At 40.9% G+C, this 18,718-nt stretch overlaps 1 protein-coding gene across 5 annotated transcripts in view; it reads right to left on the bottom strand.

The window, feature by feature from the left end:
* Window positions 1-2,911: 2,911 nt before the first annotated feature.
* The window catches only part of NFIA (nuclear factor I A), a 387,296-nt gene continuing 371,489 nt past the window's right edge, over window positions 2,912-18,718 (bottom strand). For 3 of the 5 annotated variants that reach the window (XM_033225085.1, XM_033225081.1, XM_033225079.1), the window contains one exon: window positions 2,912-10,397. In XM_033225085.1, the coding sequence (XP_033080976.1) occupies window positions 10,380-10,397 (18 nt within the window). In that variant the 3' untranslated portion in view covers window positions 2,912-10,379. The remainder of the gene's footprint in view (window positions 10,398-18,718) is intronic. The other 2 variants (XM_033225082.1, XM_033225083.1) reach the window with 2 other exon arrangements.

Raw genomic sequence — 18,718 nt, 5'->3', positions numbered from 1 at the left:
TTATGCCAACGGTGTGCTGAAAGAATGCTTTATGTCTACATTTTGGAATCATAAGTTGAGTTAGTTACAGCGTTCACATAGCATTTACAACATGCCAAGCCACTGTTAACCACTTTACAAAATTTAACTCATCAAATATCTACATCAGTGCTGTGAAGTAGTTTGGTGCTGTTATAATTATTCCCATCTTACCAATGGGGAAACTGAGGCACTTGCCAACACCATAGAGCTAATAAAATGCGGAGCCAGGATTCAACCCAGGCTGTCTGGGCCTGAGTCCATGGTTTTGATCACTGCATTGCCTTCCCTTTGAGCCCAGTATTAAGCACCACTTTGTCACAGAGTATGTCAATAAAGGGGTGGTGTTGGCTGACCTTCATTCCAATTTCTTAACCCCAAATACTCAAGACTGAAATACGATAGTGACTGATTTGGTCTAACTTAAACTCTAAGGCATGTACATGTGAAATTGCTCTATTCACTTGAGTCAGCAATGTGTTTTGAGGACTGACTACACCTTTCTGAGAGCTACAATAATAAGAGAGAACATACTCAATTTAATGGGATAAATCACCTATAGCACTTGGCACATGAAAGAGCTCAATATGCAGTGGCTATTAATATCTGTATTAATCTCTCAAATCTATCCACTTCTCTTTCATTCTATCATGGGCACCACAGCCTGGGAATCTGTCATCTCTTCCATTGCTGCAGTAGCTATTTTTCGGCGGCCCTCTCCACTCAGGTCCTACTTCTCTCTCCTCTCTTAACTAGTTTGCAATCATGTTCTCTAAGCCTTCTGTGGGGAAGGACTATCCTTCTAGGTCCTGTCAAACCCAGACATGGCCCGGCGACTTGCTCTGGCCAGTGCAACGTGAGCGGAGTGGTGTGTGTCAAATCCAGTTGGAATATTAAAAGCCAGCTATGTGCCTTGCTAACACATCCAGCAGTGGTCCATATGGTAGCTACTTTTCACCCTGGGTCGCGGAATGAGATCCTGTGCAGAGGCCCCAGGCAACCTTTGATAGACATGTAAAATCAGTGGTAAACCTTTATTGTTGTGAGCCACTGAGATTTTGGACTTATTTGTATGACAGCATAGACCTAGTCTAATCTGACTGATACATGTTTTATAAAGCTCTTAGAGGGTAGGACAAACCTACCTGCAAGGTCCCACAATGTCTTGACCTAAATATCAAGCTTCATTTTGTACCGCATTTCCTCTCCGTTTCTCCTCTTCATCCAAACAAATCTTCCTCTAGCCCCTCACAGGTGCTGAGCTCCATTTGACTCAGGTTCTTTGTTTTTCTGCGCAGAATATTGTTTCTTCCCTCTTTTGCCTGGTTAATTTCTACCTATCACACTAGTCTCATTAGGCTTTCATGGCAATGTATATACCTCTTTTTAAACAAATTTATTTTGAGACAGGGTCTCGCTCTGTCACTCATATCTCACTGTAGCCTCAACCTTCCAAGTTCAAGCCGTCCTCCCACCTCAGCCTCCCAAGTAGCTGGGACCACAGGTGCACACCACCATGCTCAGCCGATTTTTAAATTTTTACATTTTTGGTAGAGATGGGGTCTCCCTGTGTTGCCCAGGCTGGTCTTGAACTCTTGAGCTCATGGCATCCTCCTGCATCAATGTATATCACTTATGGCACGTATCACAACCACGTGCTTACCTTTGCTGCTGTTCAAACATTATTTAAATGTTTCTTTTGTCCACTAGAATGCATACTTTATCAGCATAGATGCCCCACCTTTACTTACTATTTCTAGCCCCTGGCATGGTCTCTGGTACACAGTAGGCACTCAATAAGTATTTATTGAATAAATAATTAAGAGTCAATATATTGCAGTGATTATAGGATGGAGGTTGGGGCCGGATTTCTTGGATTCAAATCCCACTGTGTCAATTACGCACTATATGGACTTGGATAAATTATTTAATCTCCCCTTGCCTTGGTTTCCTCATCTATAAGAGGATAAAAGCAGATTTTGAGACCCTGTCTCCCCAGTGGCTGTGAGGTTTGAATGGACTGAGATATGTCTGCTGTTATTTATGTATCGTCTTGTCTCCAAGCTGTCTCATCTATATTTTGCTTCATGGGGTTGGGGCTGATATTTTTCTCGTTACCTTTTCCAGACTCCCTTGCCTTATGGCTACCATTAGGTCCAGCCCATGAGAGACACAGGCAGGAGCCTAGAAGGAGGAGGAGGAGGAGGAAGAGGGCGAAGGGACTTCTGGTTTCAGTTTCTGTCCACAATGCCACCGCAGCAGAGGACAGCTGCACCTGCAGCCTCCAGCTCCTTTGGGCACTCTGGCACCAGCCACACCTCACCTTCTTAGAAGTACTAATCTCCCCTTCATTCCCCGCAGTGATTCTAGCGCCAGCACCCCATGTCTTCTCAGAGGTCTGGCCACTGGCCATGTGTTGTCCCCACCCTCATGGTGACCACCCCCCTCAGAAAAGACCCAGTTATCAGCTGTGTGGTGTCCCTCCTTGAGTGCCTAGGTTCTGGTAAGCCCACCTTTCCCTTCAGTTTCCCCAGCTCCAGGGGTGGTGGCTGTATCCCGCAGTTACTAATACCTAGGCAACTTTACAGCCCCTGTTGGAAAACCCACTGAATCCTATTCCTGATTTCCGATTGGGTCCCAACTGATATGACAATCTATATGACACTCAGAACAATATCAAGCACACAGTAAACACTCTGTGAGTGTCAAGTCCTGTATTTGTCTAGGTAGGTGAAAAAATAACACTGCCCGTCAGAACACAGCCAAGGATGCTATGTGCCTGACAAATCCCACGGTGTATAAAGACCATCTTCTGTGGGAGCCTCCAGTCCACACCCGTGACCGTCACTCAATCACCCAGGCACGCTGTAAAGCAAATGATGACACAACTTCCATAGCATTAGCAATTTTTTATTTTTCCTTTTTTGTTGCATAGGAAATGCAGTACTTGCTTCCAGTAATTGTATTGTAATGTGAGAAGGTGGTAGCACTAATGGTTGAATACAAGAGTTAAACTAATCCACACCAGCTCAAAAAACCTGTGGAGATTTAGTTGAATAAGAATGGACGCCCACAGTGATTCTCAACCAATTACAAATTTTCACAGAACACAGTAAAACTAAAAGGGTAACTATGAGAGTCAATACAAGTATACTAGAGGCACAGGGGGCCCGGCTCATAAAAACAGATTTCAGACCAAGTTATTAACACGGGGGGTGTTTCATTTCATAACAGATTTCTTACCATCACTGGAAGTGTTCCATCCCCTCCCCCTACAATTTGAAATGGAAAACGGAGGTATTCCGAGTGGACAGATTTCCATGTGTGGTGGGGAAAAGTCCCCAGTGAATTTTGCTCTGGTGAGAGGGCAGGGCTAAGGGTGGGATGGGAGATCAGGGATTTGCCTTTGAGAGTCTTCCTGAAGGACCTCCTAGAACCTGATAAAGCTCCTAGTCTAGGTCTAGTTAGTATCTCAGTGGTGAGGCTACCAAATGCCTTCGCAGTGCAGAGACGACGGTCTGAGACCAGGGAGAAGGCACCGAGCTGGCAGCTCTCTCAAGCCTCCGTCCCAGCGGAGCTAGCGGCCTTATGACCTTCGGTTGCAATGTCAAAGAAAAAAAAAAAAAAACAAAAAACCCAAAAAGGCTAATTTACAGACTATTACCAAAAAAATAAAAATTTAAAAAATAAGAACAACACAAATAAAGTCAAAGGAAAAATAAAAGCTTTTTTCATTTTGAGAAGTTGAGTATAAAAACAGCAGGAAAAATGGCCCATATGTTGGACACTATATGTCCTTGAAACCACTGCAGAGATACAAAAGTTCACATTGTACGACCTGGTGGGTATTTTCCACCATGAAGGTGCTCTGGTTAGATTAGAGGTAGCACTTCCACTGTATACTCTTGTGGTTCAGACACATTGTGGGAAAGTTTGTTTTTCTGAATCAAATCGGCTAATGTGTCTACATGTAACACTCAGGATGCTAGGCACACAGGTGAGGTCCCACCCCCACACACAGCCTCCCTGTTCTCACGCCCAGCCGTGGGTGGTCCCCCTTATCTTTCTAAGCATTTCCACTATCTGCTCCCCACATGCCATCCCCCTAATCTGGGTAAGGTAACTCTTTGGGGAATAAAAGGCAGATGGGTGCTGGTTTAGGGAAAAAAAATGAGATGAAATTTATTTAATTTGGAAAGCAAGTAATTTCAAATTTAGACCAAAAAAAGTATATTAAAAAAAAATCCCGTGTTAATAGCAAACTTCTTTTTCTTATGAATCGGGCCCAAAGTTTGTACAGAGTTTTATTTTTGAAGAAGATATTGCAACTGTGCATGAAACTAAATAGCCATGTGATTTCTTAATTTTTTTTTTCTTATTTTTCCTTTTAATATGAGGAGGTCTGGTGTGAAGACGGATCAAGCATGGGTACCTGGCTGAACATTGTCCATTAAGAAAATGTATCAGTCTCAGCACAGCGTCAGTTGAGGGTCAAGGAAAATGCCCCTGACTTGCAAATGTTCTCAGGGTGTCTTCGCGGCACAGTTCTTGAAATTCAAATAGTTGTTTTCAGACAAAAATCTCGCCAGGTACTGATTTCTGAAATCAAACACCCATGCTTGTCCCCTAGGAAAAAGAAAACAAAAAACAAAAACAAAAACAAAACACAAGTAATACTGAATTTAAGTAAATGTATACCTCCAAAATACTGAAAACAGCCGAAATCAAGAAAAGACAGAATTTGCGTTCTCAGTGAAATACCTTTAAATCTAGCTGACAAGAACCAAGTCAGAAAAAAAGACTAACATAACTTTGAGTAATATTCATACAGTTCACTAAGCATTATGGAATAGCATGCATTAATATTGTACGGTTATTTTACATCACCTATACCAGAAGGTCCTGACTGACAGACAGCGAAGGCTACCGGTGTAGAAAAATCTTACTTCAGAAGAGCAATATAATACAGATTTCACAGGCACTACATTTTAATATATCAGGTATTATGCTGGTTTTCTTATAATTCTTTCTGTCCTAAAGCTGGCATTATAACAATGACCAAAAAGGCAAGGATTGGAGTAAACGGAAAGTAGATACCAAAGTTGATATAGTTTTTTTCTTCAGATAGATTAGTGCATAGTTCTCATGCAGATAAACACTGCTATGCATTTACACTGTTGGAAAGCAGAGTGAATTGAGCCCAAGTTGTCACATTTGTGTAAATCATTTTGTCAGCCTATAATAGCACCATGTAATGGATTTGCATTAAACATTAAATTGATTTCAAAACTGGTGACACAGTATTCACTACAGTTAAGTGCTATGGAATAGCTTCAATGTTACCTGCTATATATCAAAGCAATTTTCATCCCACTGCTTTTTTATTGGAAAAAATAAAAGGAAAACATACACGACGCTAATTAGACGAATGCACAGCCTTGGACGTGGAGAAGGCAGAGCGGGTTTACTGTCAAACAGTAAATACATGCATTGACTTCAAGACAGAATTGGCCTTGGAAGCCTATTTGAATGAAAGCCGAGCCGGTGGGCAGTGCAGCTTTCTGAGACTGTCTTTGGACAGATCTCGGAGGTGGGTGGTGAGGTGCCACTGAAGCTCTCCTTACATTACTATGGTGGTTGTGTTTTAGATTTGTTCTATGGAGGCCTGCTACCAAAAATAAAAAGAAAAGAAAGAATGAAGACAAGAAAGAAAACAGAAGCAAACAGAGAGAGAGAGAGAGAGAGAGAGAGAGAGAGAGAGGAGAGAGAGAGAGAGACCACCACCACTATGGACAAAGATATTTCCAGAGACATGAGGTGAAGTACATTAAATGACATTCTTAGAATCCCTTTCCCCTAAAAAAAAAAAAAAAAAAAAAAAAAAAAAAAAAAAATTCACGCACAAAAAAGTTTTCCTTAATCCAGGTTTTGTCAATCTTTTATGCCACTGTAACTACAGGATTCAAACCTTATGGGGCTAAGGGTTTGGAAAAAATGAAAGACAATCTTTTGGAGATGGGTCCTGCATATTCCTGTGGGCTGACTGAACACCGTGGCTCGGGGAAGTCTGGGTTCCTTCACACTTCGACTGTGAGAAAATGAAGATCACAAGCTTTGGGAGGTGTAACCTTGTCGGCCTGCCTAGAGCCCACACCTGGCGGCAGGGACGGGCCTGGGGAGCAGGCTGACCATACCTGTCCTGCCAGGGTGTGTAGAAACAGAACATCGGTTCAAACCTCAGAGGAAAGAGAAGGCTCTCTAGCATGGAGAGAGTGGCATTACTGGGAGGGCCTCTGCCCACAGATGATCAGAAAAGGGGTGTTTTGCCGGCAGGGACAAGGGCCAGAAGAAAAAGTCTACAGAAAAATGCTAAGATTTACTGCTCGTGCCTCTGACTTCAGTTCCCAAAGGAAAAAAAAAAAAAAACAAAAACACACACACACAGAAATTTGAGGGACTCATCTTTGCCCAATCTTGTTAATGCCATTTGATGGGAGAGAAAAAATTCAAATGTGTCTCAGAGTCAAGGGCTGGGCCTTCAAATGCTGATAGCTCTCAGTCTGTCTGTCTACACACCCCAGGTAGCAAAGTCTTCCTCACGCATCTTCACTATGCTTTTAAGCTAAAAAGCAAAAACACTGGAAACTGTTGCTGTTTCTTTTTTCCTGCTTGATCACAACTGAACTAGTTTCCTGCTGCTTTCTGGACAATGAAACATGAATAAAAATGTAACTTAGTGTATTTAATACTTAACCCCTGTTCGTTATCACCCTAGACTGCCTCCCTAATGTTTTAAAGCCTTTAAAACATTTTTTTCCTGCAAATCTGTTCAGAGTTCCCTAATTTTAGCTTCATCAAACTTAATACAACGAAATACCTTCAAAAATACAGCATACCTGTAACGTCCATTTACAATGGTTTTTCAGTAGACCTATACTTCTCAAGCATAGGAATATGCTATACCATTGAGAGAAAAAAATAACTGTATTTAAATACTTACAAAAAAAAAAAAAAGGAAACAGGAAAGTTTTAAACTTAAATCCAGTTCCCAAAGGGGGGTAAAAAGAAAGAAAAGCAATTCTATGAACGCTGCCTTTATAATGAACAATCAGAAATTTCACTAGGCTAATTTGACAGAAATTTTTCCTCATTTAAACAACATTACAAAAGTCCTGCATTATAAAATAGGGTAGAATAAATCAGTGTAATCAATAAAACTATACAACAATACAAATTACATATCTTCTGAGTGGGCAGTTTATTCTCTCTCTTTGCAGTCATGACTACAACATGCTCACTAAAAACAACTAAAACTGCCCAAACTATTGCTTAGTTTGTTTTGTTTAAAAAAGGGTGCAATTTTATTGTATATACAACCAATTTACTGGTAATACCTTGGCTTATTGCAAGGTTCTGACAAAATGTTTGTCTAGGCTTTTTTCCCTTCACTGTGAAGCACTGAAAGCTGCTATTTTTTCTTTTTTTTTTTTCCTTTTTTTCTTTTTTTTTTTTTTAGTGCACATATGTCATAATAAAGTAATGCCCAGCTAAGTGCTATAGGGGAAGGCAAAGTATGCTGGCTGGCTATAGGAAGTGACACCATCCACTGACAATCACACCATACAACAGCGCCAAACGACTATTCAACCACTTATCAGACACATATGAAAATCCAAAATGTTTTATTTTATTTTTTTTTCCTTAAATAGAGATAACCAGTAAACAATTTTCAGAACTTGGAAGTTTAAAAACGTGCATATAAAAATGGGCATTATATACTTTTTATTGAATGTGGATTGACTGCAGTCTGCTAAGAAAAATGGGGTGTGGGAGCTGAAGAAAAAGGAAGTTGTCTTTTTTTCTTTTTAAGGCTTGCTTGTGAAAGGAACAGTTGTAAAAACAAAATTGCTTGAAGCAGGGTCAGCTTAGTGCTTCACAGTTTGACTGCTTCTCTAAGAGGAGCCCTTCCTGCGCACGTGCATTCAAAAATCACAAAAAAGTACAAAGACAAACACCTAAAACACACTGCGCCAAGTGCAGCACCGACTTTGGTCAAATAAAAAAAAATAAAAGAAAAATTAATAATTGCTAAGCTTTTCTACATGATATAAGCAGGTATTGCATATTTTCATATATCTGGGGGAAAATAAAGGAAGACTCCAAATAAATTGTAAAATGCAGCAACATCCAAAATACTGATATTCTAAGCATCTACAGATCTCAGAATAGCACTGCCACCGACCGTACAGGACAATAAAGACTACTCCTATCTGCGGAACAACTAGCTTTCTATTTAGTTCTAGATGTTGAAACTGACGATGGCTGACATAAAAGTCACATTTACAAAAAGTGTCTCCAAATGCTTGACTAGGGAAAAACCCCTTTCAATAGAGGAGCATGTGCAACAATTCCACAAATAATCGCTATCCAGGGCAAGGCACATTGATATGGAATTTTTGTTTTCGTGCAAATTAAGGAAAAAAAACAAAACAAAACAACATTGTTTCGGGGGGAAAGATGAGGAGCAAAGTGTCTTCCCAAGAATTTCAGTTACTTGATTGTATAGGACAGTAGTAGAACCCTTCTGAAGGGCTGAAAAACATAGTTTAAAGGCAAGTGCCTAGAGTAGGGATTACAATATTGTGTCTTAATGCACTCTACTTTATCCTACATTAACTATATAAAAATTAGTTACTAACACTAGAACATGCAGAGACTTTCTCTGATCAGCAGGGCTTGCCAACCAGAACGTATATATATGTATAGTATAGGAAACCTTCTTGAAGTCGCATGGGAAGCAAAGGGGGTGCTTCGCTGTCTGGTAGAAAAATCACTTGCACTTTTTTTTATGTTTCTGTGGTTTTTTTGTTTTTTTTTTTTTTGTTTTTTTTTTTTTTTTTTTTTTTCATAAGATACAGGACTTTTGGGGGTGCAAACTTTTTTCTTCCCTAACAAGTACCCCTTGATGTGAATGGGCACCAGCATTTGTGTCAGTATTGGTTTCATTATTATTATTATTATTCTTACTATTATTATTTCCCATAGCCCAGTTCAGGGACGCAAAGGTCTTTAAAACTTCTGGACAATCTCTGGTACAATGAGGTGTCTGATAACTGATAAATCCTATGATGCCAGATATGTGTACAATTTTTTAGAATTGGCATAATCCATTATAGTGACTTCTAGCTTATAAAATTAACAGATACCATGATTTCATTTTAGTCATGTGCTTTGATAACAGAAAATAATTAATTAGCATTTAATGTAGTTAACATATTGTGGTAAAAGCACCATTAGATTTGTTTTTTTGTTTTTTTTTTTTTTAATTTCCTTCAGTTTTTAAAGGGATACAAGTTTAACAATAAAAAACATAAAAAGCAAAAATAGCTCCCCTTTTTCTTGCAAGGCTGTTTTTTACCCCAATAATTTAGAGTCCTGGGGTGAAAGGACTTGAAAAACAAAAATAGAATTTTCAACAATCTCTATCTTACAAAGATATTTAGCTATCCAATGAAATTGCACTTTACTCAATTCAAAATTCGATTGTTTTGATTGATTCCTGTCAGTTTCTGTCAAAACAGACCATCTTCCCCATTTCCATGTGAATTTTTGTGTCATTGTTGAAATTGTTGAAAAAATGTTGTTGTTGTTGTTTTTTTAATGTAAGTGCAGCATTTCAAAACTTTTAAAAAACTGAACAGTAGTAGTAGTAGTTTGCCATTTTCGGAATTGTTCTGCAATGTGAGTGGATTCATTGTCCTTGCGGGCCATGTTATATACTTAACTGCTGACTGCTGAACCAAAACAAACTAAAAGAACAAATAAAAAAGGAATACAACTGCATTTTCTTTTTCCAATATGTTACAGAAAAACATTGCCCTTTGACTGTCCCGTAAGTTATTGCAGATCTCAGCTACTACAAAAGATTTAGTTCTCCATGTGCCTCCTCAGTGCTCAAGGAGGATCACACCTGTGTGGGTAAATTCATGAAATACTGTGAAACAGCCGGGCTCCGTAAGGAAGTCAGTGAGCAAGGGTAGTCCTCTGCTAGCCACGTCACCTAATGCTCACGCTACCATGGAAACACTTCAAATGTTACAAAGCCCAACCATTTCCAGCACCATATGAGAAATTACAACAGTCCCTAAAGTATTTTTTTTAAAAAAAATCCCAAAAGGTTATGGCCTTTGCTGTTTGACCATAATGCTTGCTGTTTCCATGTACAAGTTGATTTGAATCGGTTTTTCTCCCCTTCCACTGACAGTGAAGTTGTAACTGCGCTGGGTTGAGGTTGCGTCCATGTTACAGAGTTGAGAAGGGGTCAGGTGGTCTGTCTGGTGGATGGTGGGACGCTGCAACTTTTATCCCAGGTACCAGGACTGGAAGACAAAAGGAAAAACATAATTAAAAGCACAATTTGTAAAAAAGTGTGTTTTAGAAGTTGTCTTTTCAACCATGCAACCAGGATCTACTTTAGGGATGTGGGAGGGATTCGTTGGGAAAAGTAAAGTCATGACAGACAAGAACAAATCCTGTGACACTGAAACTGATCTTCCTCTTCTGAAATTGTAATTCATTGTCTTCGTTGGGGTTTTCCAACATTCTGAGTGTGTCTTACAAAATGAGGTATTTCTGTTCACTTGAAATACAAATAAGGGTTTCGTTATCTGATGGGCGCAGTTATAGGAGGGCAGGAAACTCGACCATCTTGTTTATCATTCAATCCTCAGTGCCTAGCCCAGTGCCTGGAATACAGAACGTTCTTAATGAAGAAGAGTTGAATGAATGGAGAATGGGTGAAGGGAGGGGCTTCATGTGGCAATGAATGGCTACTCTGATGATTTTCAACATCTCCTTTCAAATGAGGTGCAGGCACTAAATACATGATTGTGACACTCTCCTAACAGGCCCAGATGGTCAACAGTGATACAAGAGTAAGTAGAGGTAAGGTGGAAAAAGCGCTGGACCCAGTCTTCCTGGGTGATTTTGAGCAAGTCACAGTATTTTTCTTTCCTTATATATGTTCGATTTTATGAGGGAAGATGCTCCTTTCAGCCCAATATATCTAAAATAGTATTTTCAAACACGAAACACCATAACTAAGTAGGATCAAGATTTTACTCTATTAAGTACCACACTGATCAAAGGAAAAATGAGGCCACTGCATACACTTCATTCATGCTTGCAGCATTTATTTAGAGCCTTCATTCATGCTTGCAGCATTTATTTAGAGCCTTCTGTGTGCCTGCTGAGCCCAGTTACTGGTTCCCTTTTCCTTTCGTAAATTCTTAGGTGATTAGCTTTGAGCAACTGTCTGGTCATCTATCACTTTATCTGCTGGCATTTCTTTTTCTGTTAGCTAGACAGAATGAGCAATTATGGACTAATATCAGAGTTAATTTCTCCAGTGAAATAAAAAAGTATGTGGCTTTTGCCGACTTTTCTCTAGAGATACCTGACAAATTCACTACATTTATCATTATTTACAGAAAAATTACCAAAGCCTAACAAAAGTCAAGGCTTCTGAATTCTTTTATTTATTTATTTATTTATTTATTTTATTATACTTTAAGTTCTAGGGTATGGTATCAGAAAGGGTTCTAATTGGGTAGCTTCAGGCAGGTGAAGGATCATCCCTGTGGAAGAGATTCAATTAGGTAAAGTAGGACTCGTTTGATCCCCAGGGATGCATGGCTAAGTGATAGCTACATGGAGTTTGGTATAAGATTTCCTAGTCACACAAGCCACCTTTGATTTCCAGAGAAGTTTAAAAAACTGAAGCCCAAACCGAAAAACTACTCATCCTGTAGGCTTTTAGATGTTATTCTTTGACCACATGCTTTGAGGAACACAATAAAGCCCCTTGTGTCCTGAAAGGACATCAGCCTGGCAAATACACACGGCCTAAATCTAACTGGACAAAAGAAGAGGGGCAGAGAAAGGAGAGAGAAGGCGAGCTCCAAAGTGTGTTGCTAGTAGGTCTCTACCTAACAGCTGACTCTGATCCACGTTAGAGCCGCTTCCTCTCTTCTACAAAATGGGCTCAAACTTTAGGTGCGGGGAATAATGCTTACTATTTCTGTTTTCACACTTTCTAAGTCAGTTGTGAAATTCCAGACTTCTTTAATCTGACACTAAGGTAGTTCTTGAAGCAAAGGCCTGGCACCCAGTGAGTCAGCAGGGGGAGCAGTTTTCCACACCACAGTTTCTGGAAGAGACCTCAGGGCACTACAAAAATCTGCAGTGCCTCTGCACTTCTCTTAAAAAGCAAAGCAAAAAAAAAAAAAGTTTCTTCACACATCTTACTATTCAGTATGTGCCTTGCCGACAAGGTTACCCCAGAGCAGCTCTGTAATCCTTCACTGAAATAGGCTTTATTGATTGCTCTGGTCTATTGTTCTCTTTTCAAGTCCCCCAAGTTCAAGTTCATCCTGGTGTTACATCATGTCTGGTTGCTCTTAGCAACCAGACAGACCCAGACGTGACTATCATTAGCAAGAAACCCTCTGCTCTCCTCCCACCAACCTTCCAGTGGTTCTGACGTAGCAGGCCCGCTGCAAACACATTGAAGTATTTATTCTGCCTAATTTATGACCTACACAGCAAGCAAGACCCCCACTCCAAAAACCAACACTGTTGTATATTTCATTAATCTGTCTTTCTCTGGCACTTGGGAAAGTTAGACAAAGGACTAATTATTGTGTTTCACTCTCCACACTTTTCTTTTGGGGGGTGGATGTTTGCATGGGAAAGAAAACTACAAGGCCCAGCACCAGCCCCTCCTCTTTTTCTTCTTGCCCTATTGACATTTCATGAACTACTTTAGCTGCTTAAGGGAATTAGAAAAAAAAATGCGATGTGAATGTTACTCCTTCTGAGTTGGTATTCAGTAACACAAATCAACTCATGACATGTTTCAATTTAAATGCTAACCACACACTCTCAGAGTTACTTTAAAGGTTAGTTTTTAATCAATAGAAGTTGCTGACTCCGGGTTTTTGAGCTGCGCGCTGCAACTCTTGGGCTTTTGTCTAACGTTAAAGCTTTCACACTTTTTTTTCCTTGAGATGATTTTAGCAATGATTTGCAGACACAGAAGGCTCTTGTGCTCTGACCAGCAACATGTCAATAGAGGGGCTGAGCTGCCCTGTGGTGGGGTGTCAATATGACTCCTGAAGGCAGAGGTTGGGGGTCTTTAATAACCCGTGAAAAAACCTTAATTAACCCTTTCAGGCCCAAACCAAAACCTATTCTTAAACTTGTTCACTCCTATAATTTGACCATTAGTACTTATTTCAACATCACACTAATCTTCATGACAATTAACCCAGCTACTTGACCAAGGTTTTCCAGAATAGGAAGTTGGTTAGGGGAACCACACAGGGAATTTTTTTTTTTTTTTTTGAAGTCTCTGATTAAATCACTTATTTGCAGAGATGGCAGATAGACAGTTCTAATAATAATAATAATAACAATTCATATATCTCCCTGAATTTTCTCCTAATCAGTTTGTAGTTAAAGACACTCATAATCCCATTGGGATGAGTGTGACAGTCACACATGTGTAAGCCAATCAATTTCTAGAAACTTCCATGAGCTGCTAGTAACACCAGATGGACAATATAATGTTTGTAAAAACCTACTTTTCTCTTGTGATATTTTCTTGTAATTTCTATTATGCAAGCAGTACAAGTTTTAGAACATTAATTGAGGAATGGTTCTGCATATTTTCTTCCTGGGTCATATAGGAAAAACATGAAAGAAATCTGAGATTATTCGATTGTTGGGGTTGAGTAGCTAATCACTGGGAAAATGTTGACACATGAAACAAAGACCATCCTCAGACATTTAGTGACATAAGCTTAGGTTTCATATGGTTTTTGCCTTCGTACTTTATAGCCCCTTAATCTACTCTACTGTATCCAAATGGACTACAAAGGAATCTCCCTCCCTTAAGTGCAGTGAGTGGCATTATTACAATACGATATAGGATGATGTTATCTTGATACATTTACATTAAGGAAGTAAACACAGAGCTTTGATCTATTTTTTCCTCAGGAACTTTCAGCTGTAGTTGTTGTGGAGGTCCATAAATGCACACTCCCACCAAGGCTCCAGTTACGTAAAATTAGTTGGTAACATTCACAATGTCTACAGTTTGGGATGTGCTGAGCGGGAGTGGGGAGGGAAGGGAGGTGACTGTCCTCTTTCAGTGTTCAAGGTGAAACATCAAAAGAAATCTGCAGTCCAGGACAAGAGCTCAGCTTTCCTTTTCTCCAGTCAAATGAAGAAGTAATCTCATCAGGTTGGAAAAGTGCTGACTAAGGATTTAATAAAGTGCCTGCAGATGTGGCGTCTCTAAGGTATTCAACTCATGTAATGCAAAACAGCTCCACACTGAATGTGCTTATAAAATTTCATTTAACCATTGCAGCGCGACTCTTTCCCCCTCACAGTTCTCTGAGGAGTTTTATCACACTGGCTGCCCGTTAATTTACAGCTCCATGAAAGTTCGAATCCCATTCCACTGGGATTCTGGAATACTCACAGTAGTCAGGTTTTATGAACCATAAACAATATCTATCCGACTGCATCCTAAACAGGAAGCCTCAAACGGCAGAAGGTACCTCTGACGGTGCCAATCTCTTCCATTTCTTACGCTTCACAGAGAGCAATCAGAACACACGGGCCATCTTCCAAAATGTGGTCATGGGGCTGCCGAAGACACAGCTGATGAGGGCCATGGCCTCAACCCCTGAGTTAACAACAAATGCTCTAATGTGTGCAACAACATTTTAAAAGGCTTTTTACATCCTCTTTTTACTAACAGGGCAGGATGCACATTCTAGAGGAAAAAGAAAAATGTCTGAGAAACATTTTTTATATTTTATATTTTACTTTAACCCCCAAAAGGAGCAGAGAGTGCTAGGATGGCAGGGGCAGAGAGGGCAGAGAGGACTGTGATGCAGCAGAATCTGTTTTTCAGATTAAAAGCTTAAACAAAAGGCCTCAAGGGCAAAGTTTAACACTGCGGAAGGAGGTTGTTAATGTGGAATCCAGAACTGGGTGTGACACTTGGCTTTCTTCTGCAGGCAAGGTGGGTTATTTGAGGACATTCACACACATAAAACGGAAATGTGCAAACACAGGCTGGCCTCCCTGCACCCTGCAGGCCCAGCTCCTCATCAGCCCCCAAAGAGGCTCAGCCAACCAATAAGCCAAGACTCCAGGAGCTGCTGTCACTGTTGTGCATTCTCTTTTGGGGAGGTGCTAGCTTTGCTGGGTCACACTACTCCCGTGGGTCATTTTTGGCTTCCCGCACTTGTGTGGATGGACTAAAGTCTACTGTTTAGCCCAAATGAGTTGTCCTTGGCAAATCAGCCAAAAGCCCGGTAGTCTCTTCTCCCCATCTCAGTATGATGGAAGTGGATGGGGCCTCTGAGCGGACTTCAAGTTTCTCACATTCGCATAAACCATTTAGGAGCATTTATTCACTCATTCAATAAGCACTAAGGGCTTTCTATGTGCTAGGTGCTATGTACGCTGGCTCTGCGGATATAATGAGTAAAATATAGTCCCTGTCCTGAAGGACCTTCTTGTCTATCAGGAAGCAGGGGCTAGATTCTAGACCCTAAATGATACCAGAGAGCCTGCTTTTCTCCCAATAGGATTTTGTAAACTTCTGGCAATGAACGATGCCCAGTATCCAGTGTCCAAAGGACTCAGGATTGGTGTCGCCTTTTCCACTGACCAGCAGTGTGACTTCAAGCAAGCCAGTCCCTGTCCTGGGAACCTCCGAGTCCTGTGAGGACCATTCTGTATTCGTAAGAGGCAGCAGTGATTTACACTGGTTTCTTCTGAAAAGGGGGTCATGCTGTACACAGGTGTTAGTTACTGGTACTGCCAGCCTTAGGCTTTGATCTCTGTAATCATTTTTCTTGCCTGATTTTATTTTCTTAATTAAAGAAAGTCTGTTTTCAGTAACTCCGAACCAAGACTTGTTTATTGTACAGAAAACTATTAAAACAGTAATGGGCCGGGATTGGCCCCAGGCACCTCTGTGGCCTTATCTTTTCACCACTTGTCCTCAACACTTGTGTTGCCTTAAACTTTTCCAGATCCCCCAAAGCCAAATGCTTCCTCCCTGCCAGGCATGGGCACAGGCTTTCCCTCTCCTTGGCTTTGCTAATGCTTGCTAGTCCTTGGGTTCTAAGATTAGATGTTCCTTCTTCAGAGGGGTCTTCTTGGGGCCTTTACCCTCAGGATTCTCCTCTGTCACAGTTGCTAATCTTTAATTACCTGTTTTCATCCCAGGCAAGCTGGCTATCTAAGGGATGCCAGGGTAGGCATGTAATAAATACTGTTAAATAAATAAAGGAGGGAAGGAAGAACAAGCTGTATCCGAGGTTCTCAAAGCCTGGTGTCAGTCACCCCAACAAGTGCAAAGCAAGGCATCTGGATGGATGACTTCTAGCATGCTCGTGCCACATGACCATGTCTCCCCAAATGACAGACACTCTCCCTCGAGGGACACAAGTCTCCACAAGCCACTCCAGGTAGTTTCGATGGGACAGTTGTTGCAATGGGGCCAATTGCGGCCAACTGCGTCAGTAGCATGTGCAATAGTTTTGTAACATGGACTGCTGCCTACTTACTACAAGCTCAGAGGAGTTGTCCAAACCACTGATCCCTGGAGAATGACTGTGCTGCTCCCAGCCAAGCCCTCCGTTTTGGTTCAAACCTCAAGACGGGAAAACACTAATCTTTTTACCCAATAAGCCATCCAGTACCTCCAAACCTTGAGAGTGCATACAGAATCCAATTATTTTGACTGTTCATCCAAAGTCCGAATCTTTCATGAGATTCCAGCTTGCCCTAGTGTCTCTCTTACCACCAAGTACATTTTTCTTTTGGTCTCCCTTCCTTTCCGTTTTTTTTTTCAAGTAACCTTTTACCTCATGAAATAAAGACTGCTGGATTAAACATTGCACTCTGGTCCACCTGCATTTGCTTCAAAATCTTACTAGAGAGCTGTGTGCATAGCCGTAAGAGCCAGGACTCTGGGGTCCGAATGACAAAAATCCTGGCACCATTATGAACTAGTTAGATACTACCTTAGGCAAGTTAGCATCACTAGGTCTCAGTTTTAGACTCCAGGAAATGGAGGTAACAACTTTATCAGTTTTTGTGGGGATTAAAAGCCTGGCTAGGGGGGTTACTACAGAAAACCAGGAAGCCAGGGTAGCTGGGTTCTCTCACTGTAAAAGGTTTCTGGGGCCTTAGGGTCCATGTGAGACCTTAAGTCCCCGGGAAAGCAAATTGCTCTACAAGGTGGCTTTCTCTTATTTAATGACATAATTTCTTAGTTAAAAGTAGCAGCTGTGTCAATTCCATTTCCCCAGTTGCAAGAGAAAGTTCTTGAGAAAATAAAAATCTGTCTTTAATTGCGATATTACAATCAGAGCGGCGAAACCAACAACACAAAAGGAATTGGCTCAAGTTTATGAAAGGCATTTGGGCCCTTGCGTTGCAAGGCTAAACTGCACGCCTTGGAGGTTGGGGGTGAGGAGAAAAGGGGAGGAAGGGAGGGAGTAGTCAGGCAACCAAGTGGGACAGAAACAATCCTATTTTGGTTTTTGTTAGCGAATGGCATACTACACAGATCAGAGACTTCTTATAAAATACAAACCCCCACTGTACACAAAGCACAGGAAAATGTGAGGAAAAAAGGGAAAAACTAAAAGCAGCTTAGGGTGTGTTAACGCTGCTATTCTGTCAGCTTAAAGAGTATTTTATGCTTGATCAACAGCTCTTTTTTATTGTGCTTTTCTTTCATTCATTCAAGACATCAAAGCCGGGCACCACCAGCGTACCTGCCCTTCTGGAGCCGCTTATGACGGGGTTCTAATGAAGCACGACTCTGGGAGCCGGAGACCCCCGTGGACACGGCAGTTCAAAGGGAATATTTCAACAATGATTACATTTTGTAAATCTTTTTATGAAAGAGACAGCTTATTTCCTGCTTTTTCATGAAAAATAGATTCTATCCATTAAATGGAGCCCGCGCCACGGAAGCTGCTTGAGATCTGAGGTGCAGCGTGGAGATTAAGGGGACAATGACCCAATGAAATTGTCCAGAGTTCCTATCTATTTGGTCATGATGGCACTGCCGGATTTTCTGGGTGGAGCCCAGACAGTGCAGTAGATGGCTCTGCTGCGGAAAATGCAGTGGCGAGGGGGTTTCGCGGCTTTATTTTTCAACTCGGGCCTCATGTTTATTATCTGTTTCTTTGTATTTATTGATTCCACAAAGTCCAACAAATATCAGAAGACAGGCCACACTTTCTATCGCATAAGAGGAAGATAAAAGTTTTAAGTTGCAAATTCATTAAACGCTGTATTTTAATGCCCCGAAATGGGACAAACCCTTTTCCATATGGGAAGTTAGCCATAAAAAAGCTGGCTCCTGGGCTGAAGACACAATACAGGCTTTCTGATTGGCTAATGTCTCCCCCAAAGGCAAAAAATAAAGAGGCAGCCTAGCCCTTTGTAATTTTTGATTTTCACATTAAAATAATCTTTTCCTTCGCATTTTTTTAAAAAAAATTTTTTGGCGGGGGAGAGTCAAGGAGAGTGGGGAAGGAAGGGAATATGACTTCCTGGGGAGCTATGAAATGAAAAAATGTATGTTTTCTACACA

This window comes from Trachypithecus francoisi, unplaced genomic scaffold (assembly GCF_009764315.1).
Source record: "Trachypithecus francoisi isolate TF-2019V2 unplaced genomic scaffold, Tfra_2.0 Lachesis_group12, whole genome shotgun sequence".
In the NCBI taxonomy this organism is placed as follows: Eukaryota; Metazoa; Chordata; class Mammalia; order Primates; family Cercopithecidae; genus Trachypithecus; species Trachypithecus francoisi.
This window is presented reverse-complemented; position numbering and strand designations above follow the sequence as displayed.